The sequence below is a fragment of the Patagioenas fasciata genome, chromosome 1 (genome assembly GCF_037038585.1).
Source record: "Patagioenas fasciata isolate bPatFas1 chromosome 1, bPatFas1.hap1, whole genome shotgun sequence".
Lineage (NCBI taxonomy): Eukaryota > Metazoa > Chordata > Aves > Columbiformes > Columbidae > Patagioenas > Patagioenas fasciata.
The window spans coordinates 204,338,461-204,353,815 of NC_092520.1; the positions used below are offsets into that span (position 1 = coordinate 204,338,461).

General features: G+C 36.6%; 1 protein-coding gene across 8 annotated transcripts in view; it reads right to left on the reverse strand.

Annotated features, from left to right (window-relative positions):
- Positions 1–15,355, reverse strand: part of HGF (hepatocyte growth factor) — a 62,942-nt gene that overhangs the window by 36,383 nt on the left and 11,204 nt on the right. For 7 of the 8 annotated variants that reach the window (XR_011737088.1, XR_011737086.1, XR_011737087.1 and 4 more), the window contains exons 2-6: positions 13,914–14,079; positions 8,442–8,554; positions 7,925–8,039; positions 2,918–3,060; positions 1,042–1,162 (exon numbers count right to left, since the gene is read on the reverse strand). Coding sequence is in view for 5 of the 8 variants with exons in the window: in XM_065862643.2 (XP_065718715.1) it covers positions 1,042–1,162; positions 2,918–3,060; positions 7,925–8,039; positions 8,442–8,554; positions 13,914–14,079 (658 nt within the window). In the remaining 3 variants the exon portion in view is untranslated. The remainder of the gene's footprint in view (positions 1–1,041; positions 1,163–2,917; positions 3,061–7,924; positions 8,040–8,441; positions 8,555–13,913; positions 14,080–15,355) is intronic. The other variant, XM_065862644.2, reaches the window with a different exon arrangement.

Below are 15,355 nucleotides of genomic sequence, written 5' to 3' on the forward strand. Positions count from 1 at the left end.
TTCAGTGGAAGGTCTCATTCAGTCTGAGATCATTGATTCCTGCAGTGTTCCTCTGGCAGTTTAAGTTTATTCACTCCACTTTATAAATGGAGTTAATTCAAAATCCAGAGTAAAATTAAAATGAAATTTTAGTGCAGTGTAAGAGAAACACAAAGGCCCTCCTGTGTGGCCTAAGCTCTCACAAAAAATCCTTCCAAAAGGGTGTATTATAGATGAACTTTTGCGGTCTGGTGGATTTTACCCTCTAGGACAAACCCTAATGGGGATGCAATTTGTCTTGCTATTTCTGACTCATCTTTTGGCATTATGTATCTATGCCTAAATTTAAAAAAAAGAAAAAAAGTCTAAAATACAAATCCTTATGCATAGAATACAAGACAGAACAATGAACTCCTTTCCTGGGCTGATAAAAAAAAAAAAAAAAACACCAAAACAAAAAACAACAACAACAAAAATACCAACCACCGTATAGTGGACAAAGACTTTGGTCAAACAAGTTGGATACTTAAACCTGATTACAACAGAAGACCATATATAGCTTCAAACTGCTCAATATTTCAAAAAAGGAACGTACTCTGACTTGACAAGGTTGCAAGTTTATATTCACTAACTGTCTTAAAAACTCTTAACAAAAATGTATTACTTTTAATTATTATTTACTTTGTGATTTCTATAAGGTATTTTAAGCTGACTGAAGTTACATAACAACATACACAGAAGCATTTGGAGGTTAATTTTTTATTATCAATAAAGCTAGGGATGAAATTTTGATCCATAAATGCAGCCTATGTATATCACTGCACTACACAGCCAGGGGATGCAACCACAAGTGCACAAAATAGTCTCCAGTTCCCATCCTGCATCTCCATCATGACTGTAGCCAGCCTGCACACACCATAGGCCAGAAGCCCAAGCAACTAAAACTGGTGAACTCCACAAATTTCAGTTCACCTAATGTTGATTTTGTCCACCTGGTTCCAGAACGTGTGTAATTTTCAAATTATAACCACATGGATTTACTTGAAGGGGAGGAGGGGTTACCTCTCTGGACGAAATTTGTGCTTGTGTGGTCTCTGAAGATCCCAGCGCTGACACTCCTTGCCTGACTCAGTGTGATCCATTGGCCCCCTGTAACTCTCTCCATTGCAGGTCATGCATTCAACTGAGAAAAAAAAGATGTACTAGTCATTTATTATTATGATGACTTGTAGCACATACACACACAGAAAAAAAAAAAAAAATATATATATATATATATATATAAAAAAATATATAAAATATATTATTTATATATATATAACATATATATATATCCCTGTTGTTATAAATAAAAATTGACCTGAAGGGGTATAAAAAATGATATCTTTTAGTTAGACTGGTATGGGAAATGTCCTTTGGAATAGAAGTGCATCTCTTTTTAGATCTAATCCAGATGCTTACATTCAGTATCAGTTTGTAGGACACTTATGGTTTCAAGGCAGGTGGTTGTGAGTTGCTAGAGGCATTCATGTTCCTAGAACATTTTTAATCTTACCTATGATTAGTAATTGAGAGACACATATCTAAGGAAGGAGTATTTTTCAGAGGTGATATTTTATAATTAAGTAACATTTATTATTCTAAAGCACTCTAAGCCATAACATAATTATAGCACAAGTTTAAGTACAGAGTAATGGTTGAATTTCAATGCAACACAGTCTGCCTCTTCACATTCCCAGAACTTTCAGCTACATATGATACTGTTTCTTTTCAATACTAATTCTTTTTGGCAGCTTAAACTAAGATACATTTTCAGCCCTGGTTTGGGAAAGTGGGGGGTGGAGGGAGAGTGAGTGAAAGCTACCAAAGGGATTTGAAATCACTGCTGAGCAAAATATGCTTCATAATTTAGAATGAGAAGTCTTAAAATATAAAATAAATTCACCGTATTTAAGTATAGACACATTTCTCAAGTACCCCCTAATTAGAGTAACTGTAATGAAGGATCACTTAGCAAATACTAATTTATGCAATTACAGATCTCATTCTTCAGTCAAAACATCCGCTACCGAAGTCTTCATCCTGCAGTAAGCTCCAGGACTTATCCCATTTGACGTTCACTTATATTGGTCTTTAAATGTTACCTTTTAATAGTTTTTTGAGCTCCTTGTAAATCATTCTCTTCTTCCTTCTTTTGCTCCCACCTTCCTTCTCCTTTCCCCCACTACTGTGCAACTATTGCACATGACACATTAGCAGGAAAATTAACAGCATCCTATCTTGAGAATTTAAATGGGTTGACTGACTGGAACTGAATTGGCTGATTAGCAAGATATAAGAGCTTAGTTTGGAGGTTAACAGAACTTAAAAGTCAGCAAAGGCAGTAGTGCACATGAAGTGTCTTTAGAACTCTATGACTTGAAAGTCTAACAGGATTGGAATTCTAAAAAGTTTTACATATTTACAGTATTCATTTGAAAAACAACATTCATGCTTAAATTGAGTTTCCATAGTGTAATTCAGTATCTATATTTTCATCAAAAAGGAGAAGAAAAGTTGATTTTACCATGGAAAGATACTAGGTAATTTATCATATAACAATACTGAAATTGTTAATGGAGTCACTATAGATCAGACAAGTGAAAAAAAGGGTCACATTTGTGTGATCAACATGACTTAATGGTTCCAGTTCCCCCATGACCTAAAGAAAAGCTGCCAAGCCTGAAAGCTTTTTCAAGTCTTCCAGAGTATTGGAACATAGCAAGATCTCCTCTTTCTCTAATAACTGCTTTTCTTGCTACAGGAGTTATTCTTGCTGAGAAATCACCTATTCTTTCCCCAATGTCCATGAATAAGTGTCACTGAAACTGTTGGAAGTTCTGTTTATCTCCTGCAAACAGATAAAAGGGAATTTTCCATGAGAGCCATGCTGGGTTACCTTGTGAGCAGAGAGGGATGTCACAGACTTCATGGCGTGTCTCCGGACTGGTGGTGAAACACCACGGGCCTCCCTCTTCCCCTCGGGGGTTTCGACAGTAGTTTTCCCGCAGGTCTTTACCCCGATAGCTCGAAGGTAAAAAGCTAGTTTTAAAATGACAATCATTACAGTATAAGAGCATGCAAACTTTGGTGTTAATCATACTATTTTGTACAGTTAGAGACATTCACATTTATGCTTCCTTCGCCCCCCCACCCTGCCTACACAAATGCACACACCCAAACATCTTTGCGCACACAAATACACATCTTCAGTCAGGATTACTCAACCAATGGCCTAAATCTGGGACAATTTGTCTAGCCCTTAGCTTGCTCTAGCGAGTTTTACCCATCCCTTGGGTGTTCAGAACCAACTATCTGCTGCAGAGCCAGAGGCAGCAGCACAGTCCCTGGCAGCCCTTGCTGCACTCTCCTTCATGAGCTCATAACTATTCACACAACACTGGAAGCCCTTGGGCAAGGGGGAAAAATGTATTTGGTACACAGAAGAAAAATTCATTGGGTCCATAGCCATGTCAGACCTACCTTTCCTGTGCATGTTGTGCACATAAAGCAGACCCAGCTGGGCTTAGTGGGCACCTACTACACGAAGCCCACAGAAAAACCTCTTCCCATCCCCAGCCAGGCAGCCACTCGAACTGAGCATCAGGAGCGTGTGAGCGTGACTGAGTGGTGTGACACCCCATGCTGAGAGCCTTTCACTGCCCAAAACCACAGACCTCTTTGCATTTCAGCATCAGAAATTTCCCCGTGTCCCGCCTGAGCTGTCTTGCTTCATATTCTGCCACAAGCCTCACTGTTGTCTGCTACTTATAGACCCATCACCATCGCTATCATACAAATTATGTCATTTAACAGTGACCTAGCTGACTTCAACTCTGTTTTCATTATATTTTCTGGTTTTGCTGTAAGAAGCTATTAAATAACAACATCCCTTAAGATTTTTCCCTTAGATTAGGGGTTCTCAGGCCAATGCTAAACACTTTGTTTTTCTTTAGTGATTTAGTAGAAATGTGAGCTAATACCATATTTTTTGCCTAACACGCATTTTTAGTACATGAGACTTTGCTGCTTATGCTCAGTCCATCAAATATAAACTCCCCAGGGTCAAGCTTTTGTGTTCTTAACTGTCTGTAAAATTATGTGCTTACCTCTAGGGAAACCCCCCCCCACACATCAATATATAGAGACATATGCGAATGTGTATCTATATATATTTATACATAAAAGCAATACTAGTTATTTTTCCTCACAAACTAGGGAATCAGTAACCCTGTAGTAAGGAGCTCATCCCCAGAGTAGTTTGTGTTCAGTGCCACTGCAAGAGCTCCTGACCACGCTCAGGCTGCACATTGCAGACAAACCCAGTAACACTCCACTGCCCATTTCATTGCAGTGATGTGTAAACACAGAAGTTGAATCTTGGTAGTTAAAAAACACATTAAATTCAGAATTATGCTCAATTCCATTAAGACTTCCTTTTTTGTTAATTGAAAAGTTGGGCAAAACACATAGGGATAACACAAAACTTGCAATTCTACTTGATAAATTGATTAAATTTTTGAACATTCTAAGACTTTTTTTATTATTTTTTTCTTCAGTATATTTAAATTCTGGTGGAAATATCACAGCTTATGTGCACCTTTTAATCTGAAAATGCCCAATATTCTATTTTGGGTGTTTGCTTGTGGTTGTTGATTTGTTTTCCTTGCTTGCTTGTTTGTTTTCAGATTTTTTGTTCATTTATTTTGTCCTGGTGTTTTTCTTGTTTGGTTGTTTTTTTTTAAACACCAAGGGAATTCAAGTGTATCAATATTCTAGGGGAAATCAAAAAGCAATAAAATTTCATCTAACTTCTTATAGAAGACTGTAAACATTTGCAGCTTAGGAAACCAAGCTAAACACTTGGGACGGTCTTTATACACAGATACTGATTTAATTTCTATGCAAAATCAGAAGATAAATGTACGGTTTCTTCTATCCTTGGCAAATTCTATGTTAGAGATAAATAAATTAAAATTAAATAATATATATATATAGAGAGAGAATATTCTACCATGCGACATTTTAATCATGTTTTATTCCCATTAATGAAATCTTTGAACTAACTGAAGTAGAAAATACCTCTGTTAATTGCATTGTGGTTACTGAAGGCAATGTGGAAGCTCTAGTTAAAAGCCCTTTTCTTATTTTTGGCAATCGAAGAGAATAATTTCCACCTTATTACTGCTGCCTATAAAATTGTTGCTTCTGTGTTTCCTCTGTAGTCTTATAATATAAATTTCTCAAAAATTTTTAGCTAAAGGCAGCCCCAGGCAAACTTTTCTGATGGGATATTGCAACCTATGTATGTGTTAACATCAGTGCATATTAGAAAAATTTATTTAATTTTCCTTTTGGAAAATCTTCCTGCTCAGAAATTATAGATGTTAGAAAATAAAAGGAAAAACATTTCAAATTATGTCAGATATGCTCTCAGAACATTTAAAAATGTTTACATGAATAGCATTAGAAACTCAAGATGGTCAGACAGACAAATGACTTCAACAGGTACTGAAGTAACATTCTTGAGGGAGGAAAAGATGAGATGCAGTAAAGACCCACCCAGAAATGGAAGACAGAGCCACTCCTAAAACTGTACACTGATTTAGTTCAAATATATTAGGTAAGGAGAAAAAAAAAAAAAAGAAGTAAGTCAAAAACTGAAGCCAGTAAGAGTGATGGTAAAAACAGATTCAACCACAGCAAAGGTCATGGATACCAGCAAAAAGCCTGTGAAGTATTGGTCTAGTCTTTTTTTTTTTTTTTTTTTAATCTTTGAACCCTTTTTGCATTGGCTTTGTCTATTTAGATAAAAAACTCTCAAGAGAAAAAAGAGGGGGAAAAAAAGAAAAAAAGATCGGCTTGTCTGTAATAGGATGGAGATGAAAATAATGGAATATTGATTTCACCTAGGAGTTCCCAGGTTCTACTGCAATAAAAATAAATAAAAATATAATGTATTAAATCCAAGCACAAGTTTAAAATCTGAAGTTATTTCTATTCTTTCTAGAAAGAGAATGAAAAACAAAACAAACCAAAACCAAAACAAAACAAAACAAAACCAACCAAACAAACAAACAAAAACAAAAAACACAAAAACAAACAAACAGTAAAGTACATTTCTCCTGTGAATATGAAAAAAGAATTTATTTTCCAATGGCACTTGGTGATAATCAGATGTTGAGAAAAACTGACCTAAAAATCTAAGCCTTTCATACTAATAAGTTCCAAACACACAACTACTGTCTGGTTCTCCCAATCTCCCTCATGTCTCTGATGATGAAATCATATTTTCTGATGTTGAAAAACAAAATTAGCATGCAGCCACCTCATTTATCCAGTGACCTTTTAAAAATTAAACTTATTGCACAAGGCAGGAGAAAAGTCATTCCCATAAAATACATCATAGAAGAGTGGCTGTCCAAATGTACTAGATAAAGCTGTGAATGCTGTATATTAAAATGTAATTTAGTTATAATATATACTAGACCAGACACTTTTATTTCTCGAATAGTATAAAGTCATGTGTATATTATATAGAATAAATGCTCATTCTTGCTTAGGCTGTAATTATTGAGAATTCTTTCATTTCTAAAAGATTATGATTGTATACTCTAAGGTGTTGAGTCTCCAGAGGTCATTGCTTTGGAGCTGATGGTATTTATCATATGTTCACAATTAAGAGTGGGTCTGATCCCACACTGAAATCAGACCCACTGCCATCTATAATATAAGCAGCCAAGTCCAGTCAAGTCTAAGCCTGAGGCTCAGCTTTGTAACACATCATAAGAGGAGAAAACCCAAGTATCCTTTGCCTTTTCATGTTGTTCCAAGATATCATCTTGCACACTGGATAGATTTGGTCAGGACAGGACTGAGCAGTGCACAGCCCAGTTTCTCACCAGGAATCTCCAGCTTGGCTCCTCCTAAACAAAGTGCTGATGTTGAGTGTCCAGAGCAAAAGGCAGGAATGGGAATAAGTAGCTTATGGGTGAGAGAACAATTTGATTTTGGACCTTTGGGGTTTTTATCTAAATGGCTAAAGCCAATATAAAAAGGTTGAAAGAGAAACAGTCAAAGAGTAGATCAGTACTGCTTAGTCCTTTTGCTAGTTCCCAGCAATGTTTGTTGTGGTTGAATCTGTTTTTACTATTACTCTTACTGGCATAAGTTTTTGGCTTTCTTCTTTTTCCATAGCTGATATAGTTGAACTAAGTCTACTCTCAAGGTGTAGATATGGCTTCAGTTTCTCTCTATCTCAGATCTTAAACTCAGAAGTTAAGTTCCATGCCTGCTGCATCAGTTTTTAGTTATTACTCTTATGATTTGAAGGAAAGGACTTCAATAATCTGTTCGGTCCTTTCCATGTATTTGTTGCCTCCTCTAAGTGCTTTACAGAGTTTAACATATTCTAAAAATAATAGAGAATTAAGAGTTTGAAAAAATGTAGTAACAATAACTATATACTGATAATATATGTGGGCTAATATCCCTTGCTTCCTAATAATGTAACTTTTTAAAATTACTCATTTCCTGGGAGTAGATTAGAAAAGAGTGATAAGCTTCCAGACCTCAGGCTGAAGTTACGCAGATGTTTGGGTTTTTTTCTCCCAGTAGCTCAGAGATCAAAAGGATATAAACAGCTAAAAATCTGACACAGGAGAGGAAAGGATCCAGACACACAAGTTGGCATTAGGAGAGACCTCTTTGGAGAAAGCCCAAGAAGGTAAAAATTTTCTGGGGTCTGGCAAATGACATCTCTTGGGGAAAGGTATGAATATACCCAAGAGATGTTGTTGTCTAAGGTCAGTTTTCTCATAAATTCTGTGTCTGCTAATAAGTCAAATCATGGTTTATGGAAGCTGTCTGAGCACTATTCTTATTGTCTCTGCTGCTGAACTCTTACCTGTGCTCATGGGGGATCATTGAATTCCAGGCTTGACACTGGATACCACTTTTGGTAACAGATATCGTTCCTTTGTAGTCTGCTCCTTTTCCAATGATACAATTCCTGACATAGTCTATTGAAAGAAAAGAGAAGAAAATTAGGGGTTTGGTTGATGCATTTAAAACTAGACCTCATAATCAGTTTTCACATAAAAATAATATACTTTTATAGCCTTTAGACACTTAATTATTCAAAATACTGTTTAATTCTTCACATACATTCTTGTCTCTCTTTCTTTCTTTTTTTTTTCCCCAAAATATTGATCAGTAACTTCCCAAATAAAGTTACTGACAATTTTTCCAAAATGTGGAGATGAACTTGCATGACAGCAAAACCAGGATATTTTAAAATAAAACTGTAGGATGCAACCACCCCGTGTCCAGAATGCTCCTACAGCCAAAAAATCTTTGACTGACTTCAGCTTTTTTTCCCTGTGCATAGCTGGAAAAACAAAATCAGTAAATAAATCAGTTACCCTTCTTTTCATACAGATCAAACGCATGGTCTTGCTTCTTTCTCACACCATTTGTCAAGCTGTTGAAGGATAACCAATGGCACCGTTTTGTAACTCTGTCATAAGCAAAGGCCCTGAAAAGAAAATCTGGATGAGAAAAAAATGTCTGTGTGGTTTATAATAATGACACATGGCCTGCCAAGGAGCATGCAATGACATCAGATTTATTTTTACTGGGAAAGTCAGAGAAACAACCCAAATTACTATTTAAACCCACAACTGTGCTGACAAGAACAAAAAAAAAAAAAAAAAAGAAATTAAATTGATGTGGCCATTACATTAAATACCAGCTTGGTTGTTCACACCAATCTAAGAGTTCCCGTGTCATTTAAGATCTTCATTTTAAAAGTGAGATAGATGTGACTGAGACAGCATTTCTGTCCCCAGTTGTGCTGCTTTTCTGGGGGGGAAGAAAGACTAAACCATTTTATTTGCTCTGAATACAATATGCCTCTGAAATAGTTAAGTATCTCACACTGATGGCTTAAAAAAAAAATCAGGTACAAGTTTCTTTCAAGTTTCTTGCCTAGAACAACAGAGTCGTTTGAAAACAAGATTATTTTTATGAATAATCTAAACTGTGATTGTGTACCCACACTTTTCCTTGCTATGCTTTTGTTCTAATTATTTTTTTTTCTCTCTTATTTTTAACTGCTTTCAAGGACAGAGTACAATGTGTGCTGAATTGAGTGGATTTTTTGGGGGTAAGACAGACAAACAGAAATCAGAGGAGTAAAAATACCCTTTTTCAATATTTTTAATGGAATGTGCAGACCTCTTTCTCCTAACATCATTTTGAAAGCAAATTCCTTAATTATGGGTAAGGTATTTTAGAGGTTTTTAAAAACACAGTTGACTGCCTGGGTGAGGGCAACAGTTATTCCAGTATGGAAATATATATATATATATTGTTTGTTTGTTTGTTTGTTTGTTTGTTTGTTTGTTTCCCTTAATTTTTCAGTAGAACCAAATAACAAATCATTGACACTATACTCTTGTCTCTAGCCTGCCACAAAGTCTACATTTCTGTCAGTCCTCCCAAACCTTCTGAGATATTTCATTCTGACCTGGGAAGGTCTTTTAACTCTACTCAATAATATCCAAAAGATACACAGATTTGGAACATTTCATCCATACTTTGGCTGTGCCATATTCCTCAGTACTATATCCTCCAACTTAAACCTCTTTGATCTTCATTTAATTCCTCTCTCACCATCAAGTTTTTCTGTGTGAGATCTTATTGGCTTCAGCTAAAAATATTACAAGGTCCTATCCAACCTCCTCAGTCTTCGCTCTTTCAAACATCCTCTTCATTATCGTTTCCATCACCAAACAGATTTTTCATCCAACTGCTCTCTCTACTCCGTTGACTCCAAATGTTTCCAACCTGCTAACCTTCATCCTTCTGCCCTTGTTCAGCCTTCTGTTCTCTCCTGGCTAGTTCTCAAATATGAGCGTATCCAAGTGCCTTCAACTCCATCTTCACAAAAATATCCTTGACCTTTCCTGCCTTTCCAATTACATTCTACTATCCCCTCCTCCCTCCTAAAGTGGGAATGCAGAATGCATTGTTTACAAACATTTCTTTCAGTTTTTGCCTTTCAGTTGCCTTTTGGTTTCTTTCCAGTTTGGCTTCAGCCACTTCTGCACATAAAAGTTTCTAACCACCCTTTATTGGAGCCAAATCTGGAGGATTTTTACACTTCCAAAGTCAACAGATTTAAGCAAATTCTTGGATGTTCTTCTACTGATATGGTTGATCACAACACTTTTTGCTGTTGCTATTTGTACTGAGATAGTCAGTAAATTTTCTGATCACATACTGGAATCCTGTGGTCTATACCAGAATTCCTCTCTGTGTAAATACAAAGACACTCCAGAAATTACAGATAACAAAGGGTAAGACAGGTATAGCTTTGTAGGTAAGGAAGTAATGTGTCTGCAAAAGTCATCTGCATAACCAATAAAATAATAACTATATTTCTATATTATCCATAAGAAATGCAATAGGAAAAGCTGCAGGAAAGCAGTGGGAGTAATGGGCTACAAATGGTGGTAGAACAAAGTAATTAGAATAGCTTAGCAGCAGGTTAATAAAGCTGAAAGAGAAAACAGAAAATGATGCACAGGGAGTTATGAAGTCAAAAAGCCAAGGTAAGTGAATTTCACAGAATCACAGAATGTCAGGGACTGGAAGGGACCTCAAAAGATCATCCAGTCCAATCCCCCTGTCAGAACAGGAACACCCAGATAAGGTTACACAGGAAGGTGTCCAGGTGGGTTTTGAATATCTCCAGAGTAGGAAACTCCGCACGCACCCTGGGCAGCCTATTCCAGTGTTCTGTTACCCTCACTGAGAAGAAGTTTCTTCTCAAATATGGGTGGAACCTCTTGTATTCCAGTTTGAACCCACTACCCCTTGTCCTACCATTGGTTGTCACCAAGAAGAGCCTGGCTCCATCCTCGTGACACTCACTCTTTATATATTTGTAAATATTAATAAGGTCACCCCTCAGTCTCCTCTTCTCCAGCTACCTCAGCCTTTCCACTCCCTTAATCATCTTTGTCCCTGCGCTGAACTCTCTCCAGCAGTTCCCTGTCCTTCTGGAACTGAGGGGACCAGAACTGGACACAATATTCCAAGTGTGGTCTCACCAGGGCAGAGTAGAGGAGGAGAACCTCTCTGCACCTACTAACCACCCCCTTTCTAATACACCCCAGGATGCCATTGGCCTTCCTGGCCACAAAGGCACAGTGCTGACTCATGGTCATCAAGGGGTACTTGGATGTGGTATTTTAGAAAAGGAATCATGAAGAAGAAACAAGTTGAGATAAGGATCTTGTAACTGAGTTAGAGATAGTCAAGATCTGTGCAAACATGATGGCAAGGGAAAAGAGGAAAAGTTCATTCTGAGAAGTGACATACATAAACACCAACAAAAAGGCATAAGAATTATAACCACAAAGATTAATGATTATCAGATATAATACTCAAAATTTACTTGCAAATGATACAGAAACTTATATTAAACAAATCAAAAGTTGTCTTAATATATATTTTTTCCCGCAGAAAAAAAAAAAAAAAAAAAAAGTGGTTGATCCTCTCTAAGGCTGCAGTGCCTGGAATCTGCCACTTAACCACATTCTGGCAGAAAAGAAACCAAATCCTGTTCCTGTTTGTGCACCTCACAGGGCACAGACCCAGCTGATGCTGCTCCCAGTGCTGTTGTCACAATTATGTTACAAAGTATTTCTATTTTATTTGATCTTAATACTTGAACAAATTGGGTTTGCATCTAGAAAATAAAACATGGTTGCTGTGACCTAAGTGATGGATACAGAGTATCAGAATCAAGCCATGAAAATGTCAATAAACAAAGGAAAATCTAAGTCTCGTATTTCAAGTATTTAAAATGCCATTTTGTGTTACTTCTCTTCTTATTTTAAAATGCTCCCACGGTAACCAGAAAACCAATTGGTTTTAATTTGAATTGGCAACAAATTTCACCTTGTAGTAACCATATGCTACTGTGAAGTTAAAGACTGGGGATCATAAGAATAAAAGCGAAACATTAATAATCACCATTTCCTTTAGAAGTGAACACGTGTCAAATATGTTTTTACAGCAGCGTCAAAGAACTACATACACCACACCAGGATTCACCTGGGGCTAAATGGGAAACCACAGATTTCCCACATACAGAAAATCCTTCTTTTTCTGCTGCATAGTGATAGCACAGGCAAAATCTAACCAGCCACGCCTCTGCTGCTCACTTTCCTTGCTAAAAATGTGTCATGGAAATCTGGAAATTCAGGGCATGAATACTCAGTTTTGTAATTCTTTTTCATCCTCAGTGCAAAATAATTACATGACTGATTGCAATTCTTCTATCTGTGAGTAGGACTCTTTCAAGCTGTGCTCTCTAGGTCCCTCATGGCTCCCCTATGTTGCTTTATTGACTGATTACAGCTGTGAGATTTTACCCCATAATTAATTCATCACATACTGTCCCAAAAGAAAAAAAAAATTCTTCACAAATGAGAAAGTTTTAAAAATTCAGAGATTCTGGATTATTATGCATGTAAAATGGAATCAACAAATATGTTAACCTACTTTTTATTTTCAGAACACAAAACACACCAGCGAAAGCAGCTACAACTAACTCAAGACAATTTTCCTAAGCAGATTTGGAATAGAGAACTTTTGTTTGCTCGACATAATTCAGAATCTTTCATAATGCAAAACTTAATTTTACAATACTCCTTGCTGCTGACCATCAGAACTCAAGGATCTCTTGCTGTATTGAATACAACCTGATCCACTTGGCAATGGTATCAGTGGAAGTTCTGCCAATAGGAAAAGGAGTTGCTTGTACCATGTAAAAAATATTAGTGCCTGGAAAATATTTTCTGACAGAAATAAGTAAACTCTGCTCATTGTTTACATATATAACTAGTAAAAGTACAAAACAATACAAACTAGATCTTGCAACACTGGAATTAAAGGCTTAAAGAAGGATTAAATTGTAGTCAAGGACCTTTTCTGCCAAGGAAGAGCTTTTGTTATCACATTTGGTCTAGCTTCCATTTGTAGCAATTGTCAGAACTTTTTTATGTTTCAAGATCAGGCTCACATTTTGCCCAGTACTCACCAGCACAGAAGTCATCCATTCTCTCCAAGATTCTCCTGCTTTTATGTCTTTTCATTTACTGCTAATGGTCTAGACTAAGAGAGGCCAGGGGAATAATTTAAGTCTAATACATGGAAAAAATAATAGTGATTTGTTCCAAAAAATAGTAGAGAATATGTACAAAGCAGACAAGCAATCAACTGCATGATGTGTTTCTAAGAGACAGCAGATGCTGAAGAACAGCTATCGAATACTTGTAATGATTACGCAATCCAGAAGGTTTGATTCCATTGTATCAGATTCATAGAAGTTGCCAGTGAGCTTCAGCAGTGCATGTATCTGTGCTCCATGTGTGAGGTTCCCATTGGTTTCAGCAGGAGTAATGTGCAAAGAATGAAGACAGAATATGGTCTGAAGTGGTGCTGAAATACTGCAGCTGTGATGTGTGACAATAACCATTTTATAAGAGACATAAAAATCTCAGAAATGTTCGCCAACCACTCCAGTGCAACACAAGTTATCCGCATCTTAACATGAATACATTTTTTCAACTATGTTATGGAAAAGATTATAGATCGGACAGGCAAAGATGACAGAACAACTCAGATGAAGCTTCAGAAAAGACAAGACACTCTCTGGACAGGTAGAACAAGATCATAGAAACCAAAAAGCTCAGTCTTCTGGTTGCCAGCAGTACAAGCTACCACTAGTGACAATTACAGAGAGACCTTTGGTCGAATCGTGTTATATAGGTCCCACTAGCAAAAAAAAGAAATAACAACAATAGATATACATAACTTACTTGCAAGTGAATGAAAGGCCTTTGTTCCTGCTGCATCTCTTGGCACATTGCTCAGTGGTATTTAACAACTTGGTTTTTACTTCCAGTGTTTTGTTGACTTTAATGAGCATCAACTCTCCTGTTTTTTTGAAGTCATGAAGAGGATTTCTCCTTTTTCCTTTACCCTCTAAGAAAGAAGCAAGGAAAAAGAAATTAAAAACCACTGTAAAGAAGAGTGCTGAGTATAAAGATCACATTAGATATGAATAACATTTATTAGGAATTATAGGAACGTCAGTACCTAAAGCATAGAGAAATTAAAAAAAAAATAATAATGTATAAGCAGATACTCAGAAGAATTTAATATTTTAGATGGTGATCTCCATTCTCAAAACCAGGAACAGTAGAAATTATAGCAAAACTATTTTCAAATAAAGATTTGTATAATGCTGGAAAAGGGTAAGAGGAGAGTTTTTCACCCTTTGTAAAGTTTTTTTCAGAACCCCCAAAATAAGCCTAATAATAATCAGAGATCTTATAAATATTTCCATGAAAAACTTCAGTGAAAAAGATGAACAAAGGAGGATGAACAGCTATAAAGATATAAAAAGACATTTAATATTACAGAGAATCACTATCTGAATGTGATAAATTGTTCTTAAAACAATAAACATTTTATGACAAATTGTGAAAAGAAGTGAAGCATAGAAGTGACACAGATAATATTTTTTCCCCCTCTGCTCCAGCAAAGACTCAGTGTGAGTGTTGTGTCCAGGTTAAGCGTGATGGAATCGGAGTTGTTAGCCTACGGAAAAGATGATGAGGGGAAGCAGAAACCATAGCATGGAAACAGTCTGCACCACTGCAAAGATTTCTGCAACAAAACAATGCACTGCTCTGGTTTTCATGTCACTATTGAAAGGCCCAGAGGAAGGGGTATAAAATGGAGCAGGAAAGATCAGCTAGAGATGTTTGGCTAAAGTGCAGGAGGAAATCTTTGATTTTTGCAAGAAAAACCCACAATTCTCCCAATATGTATGAATGTTTTCATTTTCTGTTCCATAGAAACCCATCTGCCAGTGTAGACTGTTCCATCATCAGTGAAGGCAGATGAGAACCTCTGGAGAGTGATTGTCCCTGCTCTGACAGATGAGTAACATAGGGAGGACAAATCACTCCTTGGATCTCTTCATCCTGTTTCACTCAGTGATCCCAGATGACCTTTTAGGATTAGATGGCTAATCCAGGTAAGGTTAGGTGTATAAAACCCCCCTTAATTTACAAGGCAGGTGATAGTATTTTTCATAACTTATTTTCATATAACTGTTTTAACAGCTGTCCTTTCATTTTTCTCTACAGAATCTGCAACAATAATAGAACATGAATGCTCAGAATCAATTTAATAAATTTTGCCAGAGTCTTTCAAATACATGAAACCTCAGCCTACTGCTCAGTTATCCTGA